At 43.1% G+C, this 21025-nt stretch overlaps 1 protein-coding gene across 1 annotated transcript in view; it reads right to left on the reverse strand.

The window, feature by feature from the left end:
* Positions 1 to 1295: 1295 nt before the first annotated feature.
* LOC120793492 (kelch-like protein 25) overlaps positions 1296 to 21025 on the reverse strand; it is a 38850-nt gene continuing 19120 nt past the window's right edge. The window contains 5 exon segments of the mRNA XM_040133623.1: positions 1296 to 3610; positions 17161 to 17577; positions 19091 to 19234; positions 19454 to 19559; positions 20690 to 20886. Of these exon segments, the coding sequence (XP_039989557.1) occupies positions 17191 to 17577; positions 19091 to 19234; positions 19454 to 19559; positions 20690 to 20886 (834 nt within the window). The 3' untranslated portion in view covers positions 1296 to 3610; positions 17161 to 17190.

Raw genomic sequence — 21025 nt, forward strand, 5'->3', positions numbered from 1 at the left:
TTCGATCATTCCACGACTTTATTTTTGGCCCGTTTTCTTGTGCCTTGTTTCTTCTTCTCCTTTAGGTACAGGTAACAGGTGGATGGGGCCGTCCCCCTGGGCTGACTGGGAGCACCTGAGCCCAGTACTCCCAGTTATTAAAAGAAGCTGCCACCTTGGTCCACGAGCTTCCTTTGTCATTTATCACTCACAGCGCTGACACCACTGACCGACTGACACGAACCATCTCCATTGGCTCCTTTATGTTTTGTAAATGAATCAGTTAATGAACAAAGAGTCTGACCGTCATTCAGTGGCAGTGCACTGCATGAGATCATAAAACAGGCAGATGAAATCGATGTAAAAATGTCTGAGCGGAACCGCTGAGAGGAGCAGACGAGCGTCCATCACGCTCATGATGCTCACTCAGGCTTCAACAGTGAATTAAGTTTTAAAATTCATCAGCGCTGCCGCCAGAAAACACTCTCGGGATCTTAACGTTTTAACTCTGCCAGGTATCGCTGAGCGTCCTCTCCCTCTCTGAGTGGAGCTCCGAGGATCAGTCACGTCAAATGAAAGATGGATCACTTCAACACCTTAACAGATTCCAGGTCTGAGAAGGACCTAATGTGGCGATTTCAATGACAACACTCTAGTGCTCCCCAGGGGATTGAGATTCTAATGTTTTAATCATAAGTTTCTCGTCTGCACGTTTTCTAATGACACTTTTCCTTATATTTGTTTGATTTTAAAATGTTGCTTGTTTTTATTGTTCTTGTTTGAAGTCAAAAAACGCGAGTGGCCACTTTGTGGAAGCTGATGAGAATCCAAATGAAGAAGAAAGAAGGACCTCACGACTAGTCCTCTGCTGCAGCCCTCATTAGATTTGAAACCTTTACTACTGGTACGGCCGTCAGAATAACTACTTCACCAGCGCGATGACTGGAAGCTTCAGATTGTTGTCAAAAAGGAGCACAGTATCAAAATAATAAAGTATGTGTTTTGTTTTTTTGACTAGATGGCTTCTGTTAACGGTTAAAGGGGTCATGCAAGTGTAGTGAAGTACTGAACTGGCAGTTTGGATCCTGTCCCACCGAACTGGACCAACGATGAGAGAGATTCTCCTGAGAACAGTAAAGGGCTGCTGTCTGCAGAGATCCTCTAAAGTCAGTTTATAATGCATCTTTTCATTCAAGTTGGATTTTTCCTTGTCTGACATCCGATGTGTAGAAAAAGACAAAATTAGAAAGAAAGAAATGTTCCCCGACCTGAAGCAGAACATCCTCTTCACATACGAGAGCTGCACCGTGTTTAAAAAGTGAGTCACTGTTTATTTTCACCAGTACAAACATACAGAATCTAACAATTTTTCCTCAAAGAAATTCCTGGAGTTTTCCCCAAGTCATCTGAAAAACACCTTCATCCTCACTTCTTCAAATTCTAAAGAACAGCTGAAGAGTATTTCAAAACATTTCTTCTCTTCTGTGTGTGTGTAGCTGAAATCCCACCACACAAAGTCAATCAACTCAGATTTCTACAGTCACGCATTCTACACTTCACAGCAGCTGTGAGCAGCTGGACAGGGGACAAGTGCAAAGGAGTTAAAACACCAGCAAATACTGTACGTCACCACAGAGACAGGACAAGGTATCAGCCACGATGCATCTGTGTCCTGCAGAAACCTTCTTCAGCCGCTCTGTGCTACTTTGTTCTATTGTGACAGCTGGAGAAGATATTTGACGCCTGTGGGACAGAGACACACCACTGCTGAGGAATGCACTGACAAATATCAAGTGCCGAGGTGTTAGAGAAAAACACGGAGAATTCAGCAGCCCTTTGGTAGTGATGGTTTCTGCAGGAGACAAGGGTGGTCTGTGCTTCTTGTGTGTGTCCTATAAAAACCTGACAAGCTTGTTGTCTGAAATAAAAGACTTTCTATGGCTGATGTGACGCTGTCAGCCTCTGAGCTGCTCCTTCCTTCATGCCACTGGAAACACGAAGGAGTGCAGGTGCAGCTTGAGATGTTCAACTGTCACTTGTACATCTTAATTAAATCCACAAATCAAGCTCCCAAATGTGTTTCCGAATGCTTTAAACATCGTGTAACTTGCAACACGTTGGCACTCAGGAGAGGTAAAGGTAAGAAGTAAGGAAATACTGTCATTCCAAATGTTTCTGGACACGGGTCTACTGAGGCTCCAGCAGAGACCTGTTACCTTTCTCCACATTTAGCCTTCACTGGATCCCACCTCATCCCCAAAAGGACAACATGAAGTTCAAATACTGTGTTGCCACTTTGGTTAGTAGTACATCACGATCAGGACCCAACAGTTTCAATACTGGCTCTTCAGCTGACACTGTGACCTCAGGTCAGAGGAAGCAACTAACCTGTCATCTTGTGAGTTCACGCCTCGAGTGTTTTTGACTTTTCACTGGTACGACAGGTCAAACTGGAGGTCCTTGACTTGCTGCATCCTTCAGCGCATCATTCATGACGCTTATCAGTGTTGGAGACAAATAATTATTTTGGATATGTTCTAAAAGTCTTGAGTTTGTATTTTGGAAACGTTTTAAATCTCGTCAACAGTCTGGCTGGCTCTAGTTAACATTACTGTGTAGTCTGCTATGCAGTGTGTTTGCTGATGTGTTGTCTGAATGGTAATGAGAGTGATTACATCCTGTGTGGAGGACACGGTGGAGGACCGCTCTGATTTTCAGAAACTAACAGAGGTCAATTCAGCTCAGGTTTAGCAGAGTCGTACTTAGCGATGGGCCACTTCGGGTCAAAAATTTGAATTCATGTTTACGATCACATCATCTCCATCAGTTTGTTTCTGAAGCAGCTGTCGTTGTTCGACCTGTATATTTTCTAATGGACCTCCAAGATAGAGTCTGTTGTCATTTCTACATGACCGATGCAAGTGCTCTGATATGACAAACCCGAGACAAATAAAAATAATTCATCCCACGCAGCACTGAGCACAGACTTTCCAGTCCACATTTAACAGTCGTGTTTCCTATCAAATGCCGATGAGCCAAATATTCTCTCGGTGAACGCTGACTGTCACCTGATGTACTGAAATGCTCGGCTTCATGTAAACCCACGGCAGTTTCAATTCTCAGACTCGGTGATTGTGAGCAGTGCACCCTGGATTTAGGCTCACAGGAAGCTGTGGTCCTTCTTTCACTCTGTTGTCTTGTAGTTTTGGCATTTTTGAGGGAAATCACTGGCAGCTTCTGTCTTTAGTCTGGAATGGTTCAGTAGAGGATTTCAGAACTAATTAGACATTTTAAGAAACATGGCCTCAGAAAACACACACACACACACACACACGCAAACACACACAAACCACTAATCGGTCCGTATGAGCACTTCATCCATCAGTCAGTCAGTCAGGTTCATCAAAGTGTCTGTTTGAGTAGTATCACATAATTTAGGAAGCATGGTATTGGGAGAAATCCTCTCTGTGTGTTAAGAGCTGGATGGTGTGCTGTTGGCTTGTTAGCTCCACCACTCAGGACTGATTCAGAGTCAGTGAGGTGCAGCTTCTTCTTGTAAGGACTGGTCCTGTGTGCAGCTCCGACTGCAGGGTGGAGTCTCAGAGATTCTTCTCCAGCAGGACTTCCCCTCCTGAAAAAGATGGGAGGACAGGAGGGAGACGAGAGACGCAGGTTAGAACATGTTGGTCGTCAGTACATTGGTTGTCACTTCTGAGTGTGTTTTTCCTAAATTAGAACTGCAGCCGCTCAGTATTTAGAAATCCATCAGCTTTCATTATCTGTAAACCAGATAGAAATTGTTTAAAGAAAACCTGTAAATGATTACAATATGAGAGACAAGCCTAGTTTCTTCCCTCTTCCACCATGAGTGACTGCAGCCCATGTTGTCATCGTTACTGACCACTACTGAGCCTGGATGTTCTCTGGAAGCTGCTGCCTCCTGTCTCAAGTCACACGTCCGCTGACAGAGTTTCAGAAGCCGAGCTGTCTGTCCTTCAGCAGAAACATTTCCACGACGGTTCACACTTGCTGATTTTGCCCATTTGAGATGGCTGTGGTTACAAACTATTCTAGCTTTCCCTCTCCTGCTCACAGACTTCAGCGGAGAGGTGACAGAAACAAAGAGGAAATTATACTTGTGCTGTGTGTCAGTACATATGAATTTCATCATAGCTACAGGATAAAAACTGAATAAGTATCCGGCTGCCCTGGAATTAAAAGAACCGGCAGGTTAACAGGCGGGTGGAGACCAGAGCTGCAACCTAAACTGAGAAACAGAAGCATGTGGCCACCTCTAACACAAGATTTAACATCTTTAGCTTCACACTAAAGCTGATTCTGGATTTCTGTCTCTATAGGCAAGGCAAGTTTATTTGTATGGAAAGGCATCAAAATGTAAAAGCAACATAAGACGATACAAAGAGGCATTGAGACAGAAACTATAGAGTTAAATCAAAAATTTTAAAAAAGTTACGGAGTAAAAGTTGCAGTGCAGCGTACGAAACGAGTCAATATTTGATTCAATAAAAGGCCGTGGCAAACAGAAAAGTCTTCAGCCTCGATTCCAGATATCTCCGTGTTCAGCTTTGACTCTGGGGCCAGAAAGCAGACCTGTCCCAGACCACCTGAGGGGTCTGGATGCTTCATAAAATAGCAGCAGCAGTTCAGAAATGTATTTCAGCCCTAAACCATTTAGTGCTTCATAAACCAACAGCAGTATTTTGAAATCAGTTCTTTGACGGAAAGGAAGCCAGTGTAAAGATCTGAGAGCTGGAGTGATATGATCCACTTTCCCGGTCTTAGTGAGGACTCGAGTGGCAGCGTTCTGAATCAGCTGCAGTTGTCAGATCGATTTGTTTTTTAGAGAGACCTGTAAACACATCATTACATAGTCTAGTCGACTGAAGACCAAAGCATTGTCAGGTTTTTCCAAGTCCTGCTGAGACACAAGTCCTATAATCCTTGATATATTCTTAAGGTAATAGTAGGCTGACTTTGTACTTGTCTTAATGTGACTGTTAAAATTCAGGTGTGAGTCCATTACTACACCAAAATTTTCTAGCCCCCTTGGTTTGTGGTTTTTAACATCGCTGATTGAAGCTGAGTGCTTACTTTTAATCTTTGTTCCTTGTCTCCATAAACAATTCAAACCAGTTTAGCAGTATGCCAGGAAGTCCCACCTAGTTTTCCAGTCGGTCCAGTAATATGTTGTGGCTGACAGTGTCAAAGGCAGCACTAAGATACAGCCATACTGAGATTGAAATCGAGCCCTCCCTGTGTTGACGTGGATGTCACTGAAGACCTTAACAAGAGCAGTCTCTGTGCTGTGGTGTGGTCGAAATCCTGACTGGAAGACATCAAAACAGTTGTCTGGTGCCAGGAAGTTAAGCTGTGGAAAAACATCTTTTTCAGTGATTTTAATTAAAAATGGGAGATTTGAAAAGGGCCTATAATTAGTCATTAGCAACGTGTCTAGATTGTTCTTTTTTAAGAGTGGTTTGATGATGGCAGATTTCGTGGGGCCTGTTGGAACATTTCTTAGAGAAGAGCAGGGTTGACAATTTGTAGAAGATCTGAGGCCATGCAATTAGAATCATTTTTGAAAAGCCTGTAGGCAGAATATTAATGCAGCCGGAGGAGGATTTCAGATGTTGTATAATGTCCTTGTAGGGGGGCCACTGATAAACACCTCAGCATTCAGAGAGATGACTGTGTTCAACAGATCAGCAAAGTCTGGTTTTAGCATTTCAGACTGCTGCTTCACAACATCACGCGTCCCTGTGTGCAACAGGATGTTTTTCGCAGTTGGACATGCAGCCACAATAATGCAGGATTCTCTCTGTCATGTCAGGGACCATATCCTTGGAAAAACAGTATTTTGGCGTTTTTTTCTGCACATGCTTCTCACATCTTATACAGCAAAGTCACTAACAATCAGTTTGAGGCCCAGTCGATAACTTTCCCTTCAGACTTTTACATTCAGATTTACTCTCAGTCCTTACACTTCTCTGAGAGAAAGATTATCCAGGTCATCAGATGGAGATCCAAGGTCCTGCAGTAGTGGAGCAAATCTGTTCACTAGGTGCACACTCGGTTGTTTCGGGAACTTTCTTGCTAGTTCCCCCTTTCACAGCTATGAAGGGCTGTGTCCTACTCTGTAGAAGTTGAACACGATGATAATTTAGGCCAGCCGGTCGCATCACAAATCCCAGGGCGCTGGGTCCTGCTTGTTAGTCGTCCTCCCCTTTCCCAGGGCAATTTACTTCACTACAACTACTTTAATTTACTCTTAAGCTTTGCCCTAAGAGATTTCCAGGGAGGACTGCCACTTGTAGATTTATTATCCGGCACACAGCCCTCCCGTCTCTTGGCAGTCTTGTTGGTGCTTATTAGCTGTGTGTTAGCATGCTCCCGTCCACTGTTTTGAGTCCATGGTAAAATGTATCTTCTTCAGAAGTTTGTGGTAGTCATCCATGGAGAAGGGGGGCATCTTGCTGCCAATTAGCTTTGCGTAAGTACTACGTATCCAGTCACTGCAGTGCAGGCTATTGCTGTTGGTATGCTACGCTCACGCAGTACTGAAAAAATGGTTAAATGTGGCAATAGCCTACTATATCCACAAAAAGTATTGTCCCAGTGATCTATCAGTATCCAGGAGCCGCTGCTTGTATTTTCTCACAGCAGAAAAACGAGAATATCAGTAGAAATATGCAAGCAGAGGCGAGAGCAAGCGGCAAAGCATCTGCATTGTAAGAGAGCAAGAAGAGCCGTATCTATATCTGAGAGTGCAAATGTACGCTGATCCACGAATCAGCGTACATTTGTTTTTTTTAAATAAATCCATAACAAAGAGGATGTGGCTCTTACGGAACTGGGAGCGGGATATGTAGTGAGCAGAAGACTTTGAGCGTAACGGTAAAGTTCATTTCTTGTTACTCATTGACTGACAATGACGTTTCTGCCATAAGATAAAATCAGCCAGTAATATCATCCATGCTGATAAACTGGTCAAGCTCTGCTTTAAACCTCTCTGATCTAGAGGGAATTTATCTGACAGGTGTATGAAAAGTGAAGCTGAACCTCTATAATAAGCACTTTAATGCAATTCACTCAGTCTGTCCATTGTCCCTGTGTCTGCTGCAGCAGATGGACCCAGTGACTCTTGCGTTACTTACTGTATGTCCCGCTACAGCTGGACATATGGGGACGGGTGTGTTGGGTACACATGCGGGTACAGGACAGCACGTTCAAAGAAAACCTAACAGAGGTTGTTCAAACATCTGTCCAGAAAAATGATCCAAAATACATTCATCAAAGGTCAGTGTTTCACAACAGGTATGACTGGAAACTCTAAAAGAATAAAGGCGACAGCAGGCCACAAGATTTGCTGTTTTCTTTTTCATACTGTAGGTCATCCCACCCATGATGCAACACAAACATTTCCTACTGATTTACGTGGCGTCAGATACCAGCTTACACACACACACACACACACACACACACACACACACACACACACACACACACACACACACACACACAGGGTTAAAAGGGAAAATCCCACCTGTTTTGTCCCACAAAATAGAATCATGGATCCTGCTTCTTCTTTTTTGGTCTCTTCACTCAACTTTAAAACATCTTCATTATTTTTACATAATTAAAAAATTATAAATATAAAGTGACAACTCAGTATGATCAACCTTGGATGTTGGTGTTACTGGGTACACTGAATCCTAAACAACTGACACATCACCATCCACAACGTGTGTGTGTGTGTGTGTGTGTGAGGCTAAATAAACTACACCACGCTGTATCAAAATGCTTAAAAGCTGCTGTGGGAGAGGCTCAGTCAAGATATGTTTTACTGAAAAACGTTTTGACTAAAAAGGCCAAATGAAGTTGTTTGACTTTGCACATGTTTGCATTTCATATCTTCACCCACAGAGGGGAGGGACGCTTTCTGCGTACCTGTGCAGGTGTCTCTGTCAAATGTCTGACCTGTGGAGCGACTGATGCTCATGTACCTGATGTGCACTGAGTCATTGTAACCCACACCTGTCCTCTCATGAAGGACAGACACTTTGTTTACAACCTCCTCTAGTCTGTGTTGCCGTTCATCATCCTGACCACTCTAAATTTACTGCCAAGCCACCGGGAATTTTAACATGATTTAATCAGGTGGTCTCGTCTCGTTGACATCTCTTTTTCAACAGAGACCTGAGAACAAGAGACTTTCATAATCGGCTGCTCCTGCATAGTTTTGCTGTTATTTATTTCTCTCATCCAGTAATGGACAGGAGCAGAGCAATAAGCAGTACGGATAAAGTACTGGACCCATGAGCAGTTTTGTCAAGAGTAGCAGTATTGATAAAATCTTAATGCCACACATGCCCTGATCTATTGTGAGAGTTTCAGGATCTTGTCTGCAGGACAGAGGGACCCGTTTAACTTTCAAATATGGCGTACGGATTTTAGTATCTGTATCTGCAGTTGTTTCCTCTGGAAACTCCCAACTCACCCTGGGGCCAGACCGTTTTCTGTTCTCATACAGTGTCGTCTTCTAACTCGAAGATTTCCTCTTTAAAGGCTGACGCTGCAATCTATGCGGGGTTCACTCTCTCACTAATATCAAGTCGACACGTTGTTAGCCGGCTCTCTGATACAACTCTCAATCCCTACGAAGACTCACACATGCAAAGGCACACAAACACAGACAAAACACACAAATGATTGTGCGAAACTTTGACAGTGAAGAAGTGTTTCTTCCAGAGCAGACTCACAACTCAAAGACAGTTGGCTGTGCTTCTAGTTGTGCGTCAGAACGTGGACTAATCTGCCGTCACGCATTAACATAAGAAAGAGCTCTGGATTAAAACTGCTTGTGTTCTGCTACATATTGCGAGGCCTGACTGGAAAAGCAGCTCTGAGCGCGGCAGCATTGCAAATACGAGCCGTGGAGCCGGAACATCGGATGAAGGATTATTTGTGTGCGCATGTGTCTCGCAGTTGAGATGACAGCGGCAGGGATCCTCTAAAACGATCGTATTCACGAGTGATTTTAAGCTTGTGTGAACACTGACAGCTCTAACGTAAAAAAAAAAAGCTTCTTAATCCTAACACAGACCAAAATATGCGGCACATTTGTCTATTTTTTCCCCATGGAACATTTGAAAAATCCTGACTCATGCTGCGGTTTCAGTATCAGTGTGTGTTCTGTCCCCTGTTCTGCCAGTGGCTTGTTTTATGGACACAGCCCACGGAACAAGTCAATGATCGAGGACACTACAGCTTTTGGTGTCTGGCTGCGGGTGAGGGTTCAAATCCCGCTGACTTCTATGAAGCCTTGCAGTTGTTAATGTGAGCGTCAGATGTGCGGTCATACGTGAACACAATGAGCAGCTGCGCTGATGATCTCTGGCAGGCAGATGCACATGAGTTCAGCTTCTTTCAGTCTGTTTCTGAAATAATAACAGGTCATTCCCCTTCCATCAGTCACAGTCGTGCATCCGTTAATCTGTATGAAAAGATCTATTGGAGGGATTGAAGGATTGGTAAAAACAAACAACCGCCTCGCTACGCTCAAAAAGTCTTTTTTCACACCGTGACCAAAGATGGGTTTCATAAACCCCTTCAAACGCCACATAAATGATATGAAAGACCCTCTTGGGCATGCATCGGTTGCCCTCCCGGAACCGTACGCACAATGTGGGAGAAAGGTTGAGACGGAGCTGAAAGAGTGGAGTATTAAGGTCGCAACAACCTATTCGTGGTTAAGCAGGATGACCGAGCTGTACACTTCATAAATGATGACATTCAGTTGAAAAACCGTACCTTCCTGTTGACCACGCAGGAAAGAATGCTGCCCACAGACTACGAGAGTGTTTGTGCAGCTGGTGTGTGAAGTAAGATGGCCAGATGTGCATCACCACTGATAATGGATCAAACATTATCAAAGCTGTGGAACTGAATCAGTGTTATGGCCACAGGCCGCATCTTGTAACTGGTAGGTGTAGACCTCTCTCTCTCCCTGTCTGTGTGTGTGTGTGTGTGTGTGTCTGATTATGTTTGCTCGTTGTTTTCATCGTTGTTTCTGTCCTTTCTTGTCATTTAGATATTATTGTTTGAAAGCACTATGAGATGCATTGTTTGTATAATTTTGTATATAAATATCTATTCATATTTCATGTATTATTAGTATTACAATGAATAACAAGCTTTATGAATTATTTGTTTTAATTCTTGTTGTTGATTGTATTGCTTTCTGTGAAGCACTTTGTGCACTTTATTGTGACCTTACACAATTAATGTTTGGTTCATTTGGTTCAATTTTTTTTTTGCCTTTTTCAGAAAAGATGAAAGATGACGCACAAGTAAATTCTCACAGTTGGAAAAAGAAGACCGCGCAGCAGAAGTTAAATCTTCCAGAGCGTGTCCAACAAGATGGGACTCAAGGCGGAGGATGAATGGGAGGGTGTGGGAGCAGAGCAAGGCCTTGTCTCGGGTTCTGTCTGAGGAGAGGAAGACGTGTTACCTGGTCCCGACACAGAGGTCCTTCAATCAATCAACACCGCCCTCTCTGGTGAAGTGTATGTAAGTGTGTCATACCTGAAGCCAGTCCTGCATCTCCTGAGAACATCAACTCTGGCTGAAAATGATGAGGACACAGACCTCACCCGGTCGATAAAGTCAAGAGCCCTTGGCTACACGGAGGACAAATACAGCGACGCGGCCACACAGGAGCTTCTGGACAACAGTTTGTTCCTTGAGCCGAGATTCAAGATTAACTACATAAACGCAGAGAACGTCCGGGATTTCAAAGCAAGAGAGAAGACACGGAAGCTAACTGGTCTTTTTTTTTTATGTACAGTTGAGAGAATACGAGATTCCACATGCAATATACGTTGTTGCATTTTGATTACACCGACTACATTTACGCAAAATGCCCAGCTGCTCACAAGTACATCAAATTGCAGAACTTAACGGCTCTCGTCTCTCAGTTTTGAGGGAGAAGAGAGCTCGGGTCAGCACCACAGGCGCCGTGCTTCAAAGTGCAGCAGAGGCCGATCCATCCACAGCGAAGAAGGGGAAAGAGGTCACTGGGCAGCTTCCGTAAGAGCAGTGCTCGGACCTGAGGACTGTCTGCGGTCGGTGGAGAGGAAGACCCTCTGGCCTGGTGGAGGGTACACAATAACAACTTTCTGATGCTGAGCGGACTGGCTTGCACACGACTTCGCCGTCAGAGAAAGTGTTAAGTGTGTCAGCGTTCATGTCTGAAACCAGCAAAGGTAGACAGGCTGGTTCTCTGTAAAGACCTCCATGAGTGTTGAGAACAAGTAGAGATGTCACGAAAACAGTATTATGGAAGGCGTCTGTTTTTTGGAGAAATTTTAAGATTTCATTTGTTCTGCACTTTATCCTGTAGTGGCAGCCTTAGTGAAAAAAAGTTCAAAAGTTAAAGGCTTTAGTTGAATGTGCAATATTTAGATTTTTTGTGTGACATTTTTATTCTTATTTATATTATTGTATTTAGTGATTGCTTTTTTGAAAATTATTCTGTGGTTTGTCAATTGATAAACTAAATGCTGGATATATTAGTAAATAATTTTCCATTGATTGCAGATTGCGCAATATTTAGATGCCGCTTGGACCTATTTCAATGTTATTTATTTTTCATTATTATTACTTTATTTATTTAACTTAGTACAGTCTAAGCTTTTGTGATAATTGTTTAATGTTCAGTTAATATATCCTCTATGACAATTAAATAAATGTAATAAATATACGTTGGAAGAAATTCATATGTTCAAGTTCTCATCCTCGGATTAGAATACAGAGCAGTTAATATTTTGATGGTATCTCACGTGCTAACGCTCCATCACGTTTTAAATCTATTACACAGTGAATAGTGAACTGAAACTTGACTTTAAAAATGTTACCAAATCAAATCACAATCAGATAGAAATAAGTTTTAATGTGTTATCAAGTCTTTGCTAAACCCTGTTTTTCATGATGAATAAATGATAACCACAAAAGTGAGGCAAACAATGCTTACACGGAGCAGTCCATTCTCAATCAGCCCAGCTCAGCTGAGAGCCATGGGAGAGGTGGCTGTTACTGTTGCTCAGAGAGCTGGAAGTGGTACTAATTTCCGGCATGATCCCGCACCGAGCTTTAAGTCGCACCTAAAAGAAGACAAGGTCAGGAAACACGAGGACAAAGTGGAGATCGGAGAAGACATCGCATACAGTACAAGTGGGTAGACAATCAGCAGAGTACGCACCGGAGGTGGAGCAACGAGACATAAAAACAGAAGCTGTATGTGTGACAGAGGAGATGTTAGAGGAGCAGGCTGCTGTGGGAGTCCAGTTTCAGAACATGAATTTTTGAAGGGATTGGGGCGGGTGAAAAGAGAACGAGGGAGCCGACGATGTAGAGGAGGATGCGGCACAATGGATGGAGGGTATTTATATGCTGCCGTCCCACTGCGCAGGTTGTCCCTGCACTTAAAGAGGATAAAGACAACATAACCTCGGGAAGAAAGCTTCACCACCGTTTTACCTCAGTAGAGACTGCTCTTTTTGTACTCTTGAACACAACCTGTATAATGCGGGCTGCTGTCAGAATTTCACCATCAGATCACGCCCTTTGAAATATAGATTTTGGGTAATATTGTTAATGATTATCATCCACAACCAAACACACAAACCACTGGACTGCCAGACAAAGAGTCCATTCACTCCCATTTTCAATTATACTCATTCACCAGTAAAAGAAAAGAGTCAGGACCTCGTTTAGCAGGTACAAGCTACAGCATCGTGTGAATGAACAAGTCCCAGGCTGGCTCAGTCTAAAAGACTTAAAAGTCGCAGAAGTGAATTTAATCACAGAAACTATAGTCATCTCAGAGGTGTACGCTAAATGGACACAACAACAACACTCCACGTAACCACCACTTAGCTATATGTCAGGTGAACCAGTGTGGGGGGGGCTTGGGAAAATATTGTCAGTCCACAGTGCAACAGGAACATGTAGGGGGTGTCCCAAACTGTAAGTCGTCCGGTTCAGCACGTGACTTTCTTTAGTTTGGTACGCTCTGTTGATCAAATAGTACTGTCTGATTAACGCTATGTCCACACACATGTGGAGCAGAAACAGCCAGAAAAGCTTTGGCAATGGGACAGGTTTTGTCTTTGTGGGCTAAACCATGCTCATTGTCAGGTGAGTCATTGGATGTTGAGCTCACAAAGACAAATGAGAAATCGGAGCTAGAAGAGCCTCCGTGGTCACTCAGATCTATTGTGTGGACAAAGAGAGGTGGATCTGACACTGACATGTTAATCTTCTCTCCCTCTGGACTGTTCTCAGGACTCGGTGGTACACAGGAGGTCCCCCCTGACTCCCTACTGTAAGGGGCCTGCTGGGACTCCACAGATGAATTCATTGTGTGATTTAAATTGAACTCAACTTCCCAGAATTCCTCAGGTGTACCCAAACTCTACCCAAGGACTCAACAACCAGCTAACATTGGTCACTGTATGCCCTATGACCCATGGCGGCACCAGGTCAACGAAACCCCAGTGCTCCCTTTGTCTCGCCCTCTCCCCTTCACCCCGTCAGGGTGCAGCAGGCTCTCCCTCCCTCCTGCGCAGCACGAGCTGCCGCTCTCTGACCTCCTTGCGACCCGCTCGGAACGGACTGCTGCGCCGAACTCTCGCTGCTCAAGAGCAACCTATAGCGAACGGCTTTAATTTAGCGCCAGCAGCTACGACCCAAAGTCTGCCAACTGATTTTGCAAGCGACGGGAGCCGCGAAGCAGAGTTAGCGTCAAGTGGCTAAGTCCGTAAGGAGAGCAAAGGAGCAACCGGTGATCTCTCCATCAACACAGCAACACAACCGGCACAACTACAGCTCACTGAATTTAACAAGGCAGCACGCCTACCTCCCCGACTTGGTTAACGTAACCGGGCCTAGCATAGCGTAGCATAGCCCGGCTAAGTACAGGACTGCTTAACTTTGTCAATGTAGATACTAAGGTGATGTTAGTACGTTTCACCCAAGGATTCGCAGTATATCCAGTAAGTACCGACAAAGAAACAGCAGCCGTCTTTTAAATCCACCATCTTTTTTGTAGTGTCCTTTCCTTTTCCTTTGTGTACCTTTCACACTCAGCCATTTCGTGGTGGCGCTTTCCTGCGCGCGCGCACACACACACAAAATTGTATGCATAGTACCATTCATTAGATTACATATTGTGTGTTTTCCATTCTGTTAACTGTTAAATAAATGCTGTCGAACGTACCTGCTGCTCTATTTAATGTTGCACAACCTCTACTCTAAAGACATATAACCCTTCAGCCTGTACTTGTTATTGATATGGTACATTTGGTTGTAGTTAATTATTAATTAGAGCGCCAAACTGCTGGTATATTTAGGACTGAATCTGTGAATTTGCATCCTTTCCCTTTTTAAGGTTGTTCCCCGACATGGACTTAACGTAAATTCAATTTTTTATGTAAAGTATTTATTATTTATTTCTGATGGCCAGAAGTTGGTAAGCTGATGCACCTACAAAATGCCCTACAATATACTCTGCCAACCACTCTTCAACCAACTACACTTAATATTTCCTCAGTATTATAAGTATGTTTGTGATTTATTTACCTAAAATAGTCACTTTTTTTCCGCATAAAACATCGATTGCATGTCTATCCTGTAGGAGGGATTCCTCCTCTGTTCCTGGTCTTCCTGAGGTTTGTCCTTTTTCCCTTATTAAAAAGGGTTTTTTTTGTGGACTTTCTAGTTATCTGAATCGAGGGTGGAAGGACACAGATGATATCCTATAGATTGTGACCTAACCACCTGTACATCACGTATCAATCTAACTGCTCAGCTTTGGGATGAACTTGAACAAAGAAATCATAGGGAGAAGTATCTTTACCACAATGTGTGGCAGCTACATGTGATGCTGATATGTATATACTAATAAAAGAGAGGACTGCCTTACAACAGTGCGTGGCAGCTGTTATCAGGACCAAAGGTCAGAGGTTTCTGTTTTTCTGGTTACTGACTCTGTGTGTTGAATCAGAGGAACTGATAAGCGCTAAGTCAGCCGTTTGATTATCCCTTTTTCTGTGTTTGGATTTCATTTTGGCTTTGTTTGGCTTTCTGCACGACATAAATCAATGAAAGTACTGTTCGATTTACGACCAAATATCTAAAGAAGAGAATGACTGCTCCCACATGGGCTGTGGTTTCAGTTTTGCCAAATGAAATAAGACGTCTGAATCGGAAGGTATTTTCAGAATGAACACATTTTAGAAGCAATGTGATTCCATGTCAAGTCAAAGTAAAAATGCAGGTGGAAGTTAATTTGCTTGGATGGTCTACACAGAGAGCATAGCGTGAGCTGCCTGTTAGTAGAGCAGCGGCATAGTGTGTGTCTGCACAGAAGGCGTTCAGGCACGGTACTGAATGTAGGTCATCTGTGTTTTGGAGGTGTTCAGAACCCAACACACCATCGCCGTAGTTTTGCGCATGGAAACGGACTTGAGCTGTAAAAATACACGTAAGGTCACATTTACGAGCATATAGCGCTTGTAAAACAGGAGCCGTGAGCCAGCCTGTGTAGACAGCTTGACTGATTAAAACAGGAGTGTGTGTGTTCCATCAGATGTGAGACGGACGACTGAAAAACACAGCTGAAATTCTTGCTGTGTGGACACGCTGTAAGATGGATCTGTGGGAGTAATGATAATGTCATATGACTCCAATTCATGAACATACAGAGAACACTGGAGGATACTGGAGGACAATAATGGAAAAAGTTCAGTCACACATGCACAAGTGGTTGGTTTGTATGTTGTTAACTAGTTACAGCCAATATCAGTACTACCCTACAAAAGGCAAACCACATGCACTGCAACCCTGAACTTTTCAAGACATTAGTCGGAAGAGCTGTCTGTGAGAGTGCAAATTTCTGAATCAGTTGGACCAGACAGTAAGCGGACATTACCCTTCCTGCTCCCTAGTACAAAGTCTGTGTAATGTCTGATTAGGCCGATGTATGAATAGAGCTGGTCGTTGTCTGGCGAATTCACAGAGAGCAAATGGGCGTGTTGCCTCCTGCAAGCTCTACCCAGGCGACACCCCTCACCTAAACCAAACGGAGTATTTGCAGTTGGTGAGAACACATCCGACACAATTGTGCGTTGCATGTGTGAAAGGGCAACTCTGGACAATGTCGGGAGAATCAGGTCCGGACATTGAGAAAGCTGCTACAGTAACTACATATTTAGTCCACACTGACTGCACTCTGTAATGTCTGAGCTGCAGGACTCGTCACCACACTCTCTGCTAGAGAGAAGCTAACTACACAGCACACCTAGCCGAAGCTCAAACTAAAGCTACGTTTAGTTATTGATTTTTCCTTATTTGTGATCTGTAAATGAGAAAGATATATTTTGATGAACTGATAAAATAAGTCCTTAAATAAGGATGCAGTTCATGATGGAACAGAATATAAAAGGCAAACTCCTGCTAAAGCTAGCTAGCTTAGCAGATCTCAGTAATTGCTACCTAATTTTTCGACTCGAGTGAATCTGACATGATTTGGCGGTTAAGCTACCTTTAATGCACATGAATACTCATTCAAACGCAGAAACACTTGATTCCTCTAAGCTCTGGATTGTAAATAAAAATCCAACTGAAGTTAATTTTCGTAAATAAACTAGAGCTAAATGCATCAGCAGCTGAGAGAACACAGTTTATTGGTAGATAACTGCAGAAGATTGTCCGAAGGCAGAGTCAGTATCTGTAGTTTTTAGGTAGTGTGGCTTATGTGGTAGTGGCTTTTTGGGGTAAAAAGACATCAAATGAAAGCATTACAACTTTTCTATCTGTTTTACAGTTTGCTGTCAAGCCTGAAAAGACTGTTCTCAACTTCTGCTCAACTACTGCTTCTTCACTTGCCGCACCTTGCCTGCAGGGGGCAGCACTGTCAATAAATTGGCTCTGTGAGGCCAACAGACACAGACTGCTGAAAAATGTATTCATGTCAAATAATGCAAGGCCAAAAAACAAAAACAAAACGTGGTCAACTTGTGTTAATTCACAAACCTTCAGAGAGCTGTCTACATGTTCAACCGCCCACTGATCTGTTAGTGTCAGTCACTCACAATGTACCTGGAATAACTGGCTCCTGGTGTCTCCCGATTAGGCAGGTAGGTGTTTCCAGGTGCTGACAAAGGCAGTGGGGATCAGTGAATAAGGCACAGTGGTGATGGAGTTCCAACTATCTGACGTAGGGTCGTAACAGTCCAAAGTTTTACACCGCTGTGTCCCAAAATACCCTCCAACCACATACAGCTTATTTCCTGAGGCCACGGCGTGACAGCTCATCCGCTTGGATGTCATGTCGCCCACTCGTGTCCACTGATTGGTTTCACAGTCAAAGCGATAAGCAGAGGCAGCCGTGAATTCAGTGTCGCCACCCATGATGAAGATCTGGCTCCCTAAGACAGCAGCTGCCGTGTACCGCCACGGCTGAGGGCATTCGGCTGCAATATTCCAGCGGTTGCCTAAAGGGTCGTAGCACTGGACCTGATACAGAAGGCACAGGAAGTTATACAGGCATTAGGCTGTGCTATTGCTGACAGTGTTCATGCACAACGATGACTCTGATTGCACTATTGGTCTTCAAACATATGAAGGCAGGAAAATGTCAGACAACGGTGCACTAGAATGAGTGGATATAGACTCCTATATTTTATTTTGTATATTCATCACAATGTATTAATCATGCAACAAGCGCAGTAAAGAACATTTTAAGATGATGAATTTAAAAAAAACAAAACAAGCTGCAAGCAGCGTTGATCGGGCCCGCCCTCTGTTGTGCATTTCGAGGGTCGCTGGCAGGATGTTGTTTGAGGCACTTTTGCGACCACTGGAGACTGCGCGAATTTTTTTCCTGCCTGGAGTGCATGGTGTTGGACATGACATATTGCACATTTTATATCACTTCCTGTCTCCACTTTTTGGTGCTATAAAATGCACCAAACATGCTTTATGTTGTGGTTTTTCTGCAATGGCTGGTTTAGTTTGTAAAAGTATAGGGCTATAACTTCCTAATGCCAGTAGGTGGCACTATGAGCACGACTTCATATTGGCCTGTAAATGTGTTCAGGACAGGACCTTTATCAAACGTGAAATTTGGGAAAGATCCAATGCTGTGGATTCTAGTTACATCAGTTTCTGTTTTCACGGCAAAACTTCAAAATTCGCCACATGGCCACAGCAACGACATTCACTGAATACTCACTTTTTTCATAACATCAAATCATCAAGATCTTAAGGACTTTGTGACCAAATTTGAAGGGGATATTATCATCCTACTAAGAGCGGTAACACAAAGCATAGAAAATGTCATTAATTCTCTAGGAGGAGTTCGTTACAACACCTGTAAATGGCAAAACTGTTCCAAAATTGCACAGTAGGTTCAAAAATGTCTGACTCCCCCTTGAGATTCGGGTATAGCACCACAGACTTTCATGCGCCTACCAAATTATGTAGGTGAAACATACCTCAAGGGCTACCCTGTTGAAATTTTGCCACACCAATCCTGAGACCCATATCAGACATCAATTTCTGCCACTTCTGATGCTTGTACCAGGTTTTGAGAGTTTTGGACCAGCCCTGCCCCCTCAACAACTTCCTATTTCATGGCAAAACATTGAAATCCGCCAAAAATCTGTAGGGAGCAGCAGCGGGCCATTTTGCCACACCCGTGCACAGTTCCATTAAATATGTAAATTTTCATCACGTCTGATGCATGTGCAAAGTTTTGTGATTTTTTGAGCACCTTAAGCCCATCAAATTCAATCGCATCCTCAATCATTTTTGTGGAAGAGAATAAACATGGCAGTTTCAAGAGGGTCCTCGCACCGCTGGGTGCTCGGGGCCCTGATTAGAACATTTAGTTACCCATTTATAATAGCAGATATTAAATGAAACTTGGTTAAAGTTGTGTGAAAGCTAGTTAGTTAGTTGGAATCTGACCAGTGGAAAGCTGCCTTGAGAGGAATTGTAAGAAAGGTAAATATACAAATCCACCAACCTTGGAGGCCTTGTCTCTGTGTATGGTTGTCCCTCCAAAAACAAAGAGTTTGAGTTTGGCACTGACCACCGCTGCATTACTGACTCCATCTCTTAGAGGAGCCATCATGGTCCATTTATTACTGAGAGGGTCATACCGCTCAACCTGGGAACATGTTAGACAGTAACACTGCTTAAACCATGGAACAGTGCAAAGATGCATAATTTGTCTAAAATGAGTCAAAGTCAGACAAACAGCAGAGATTTTTCCTGCTAGCAATCTGATTACATGCTGTACCTTTATACCGAATTAGATTTTAGCATGTATGAGAAGCGATAAAAACTATAAATGACTGAACTATTCTCATGAATAAGTGTTTCTGACCTGTTTTAGGGAGACAGATGGAGAGGCAGGAAAAACGCCGGCAATGGCTGTATGACCCCCAACAACATATAGACTGTTCTCCAACTCAGCTGAACCATGGCCAAACCTGGAGAAGAGAATAACCACATTATGTGTGTCAGTCTGTCTGTCTGTCTGTCTGTCTGTGTGTACTTGAGACGACAGGCTTTATTTGTCAGGTACGCAGAATGTTACAGTAGGAAGAAGTTCAGTCCCATCTGGTTACTGTTAGGGTGCACGGCAGCACCTTAGCATACAGTCAGTGTCATTGGTCAACTTGAGATCTGCTGCCACAGTGTTGGCTGCTCATAGTCTCCTCTCAGTGAAAATGAGTGACTGCCAGCTGCTTCGGCTGTTTATTGATCTCTCAGTCTGAACGTATAGTGACAGAGCTGCCTCTGCACATAAAATAATTTCACTAATAAAGCTGGAATTAATAATCGACAATAAAAGTTGCAAAAGTTGACCTATTAATCATCGTAGCACTTTAATATTAAAAATTCAGGCCATTTATATTCCATATACATTCACCAAAGGTAAACAATGTCATGCAAGAGCAGCACTGGCAAAAATCGATTATAATCCAAGTTCACTTAATACTACGGCTGAAATGAAGAGCTGACTGATCAATCGCTCTATAGAAAATGAATCAACAAGATAACTTAATCATGTTTAAATCATTTATTACGTAAAAAAATCATAATATTTGCTTCTCAGTTGGTAAGATTTGCTTGCGTTTCTTTATTCTGTATCACTCTAAAATAAATGACTTTTGGGAATTGAGCTGTAGGTTAGTCAAAAACAGCTGAAGTCACCGTGGGCGCTCTTACATTTTGGCATTTGCCTTTATTTTCATTGGACATTTTACAGGCTAAATTATAGGGAAAACAATCAATTAATTGATTAATTGATTAAGAAAATAAGTTTTGCTTGTGGCCCAGCTTCTTTACTTATACTTGCTCAACACTGACAGTCTTTGGTCAGTCTGAGAAAAAAATCAATCAATCTGTCGCACTAGCCAGGCTTTCCATCCAAGTATAGTGCAAATTAACCAAACATCGAGAAAATCGGCAAAAGCAAATGTGAATCTGCCATGTGATAATTTCAACTCCTACAGATTAAAATGTCCATGAATCTACTTTAACTTTAACTGTGTGAACGTGTAACACTCTACATGAATCAGTGACTGTTTACTATAACGTAATATATGTAACTCACCTGGCTATTAGCATGGGAGCTCCTTTGGACCATTCTTCATGAACAGTGTCATAGATCCAGACGTCTTTAGACACTCCGTTCTCGGATCCTCTTCCTCCTGTCACGTAAACCTTACAGCCGATGGCACACGCACTGAACTCCTTCCTGGGGCTTGGGAGGTCTGCCTTAGGTATAATCTCCTTGGCTTTATGGTCAACCTAAAAACGGATCAACCATAGTGATCATTTAATTTGTCAATGGAATATGAGTTAAAGCCACGAAACAGACACACATTTAAGTCTTTCCTGGAGCTGCATTGTTCTGGCAGAGTAGCTGTTGCTAGCTCCGGATTATTAT

This window comes from Xiphias gladius, chromosome 8, assembly GCF_016859285.1.
Source record: "Xiphias gladius isolate SHS-SW01 ecotype Sanya breed wild chromosome 8, ASM1685928v1, whole genome shotgun sequence".
NCBI classification, from domain to species: Eukaryota; Metazoa; Chordata; class Actinopteri; order Istiophoriformes; family Xiphiidae; genus Xiphias; species Xiphias gladius.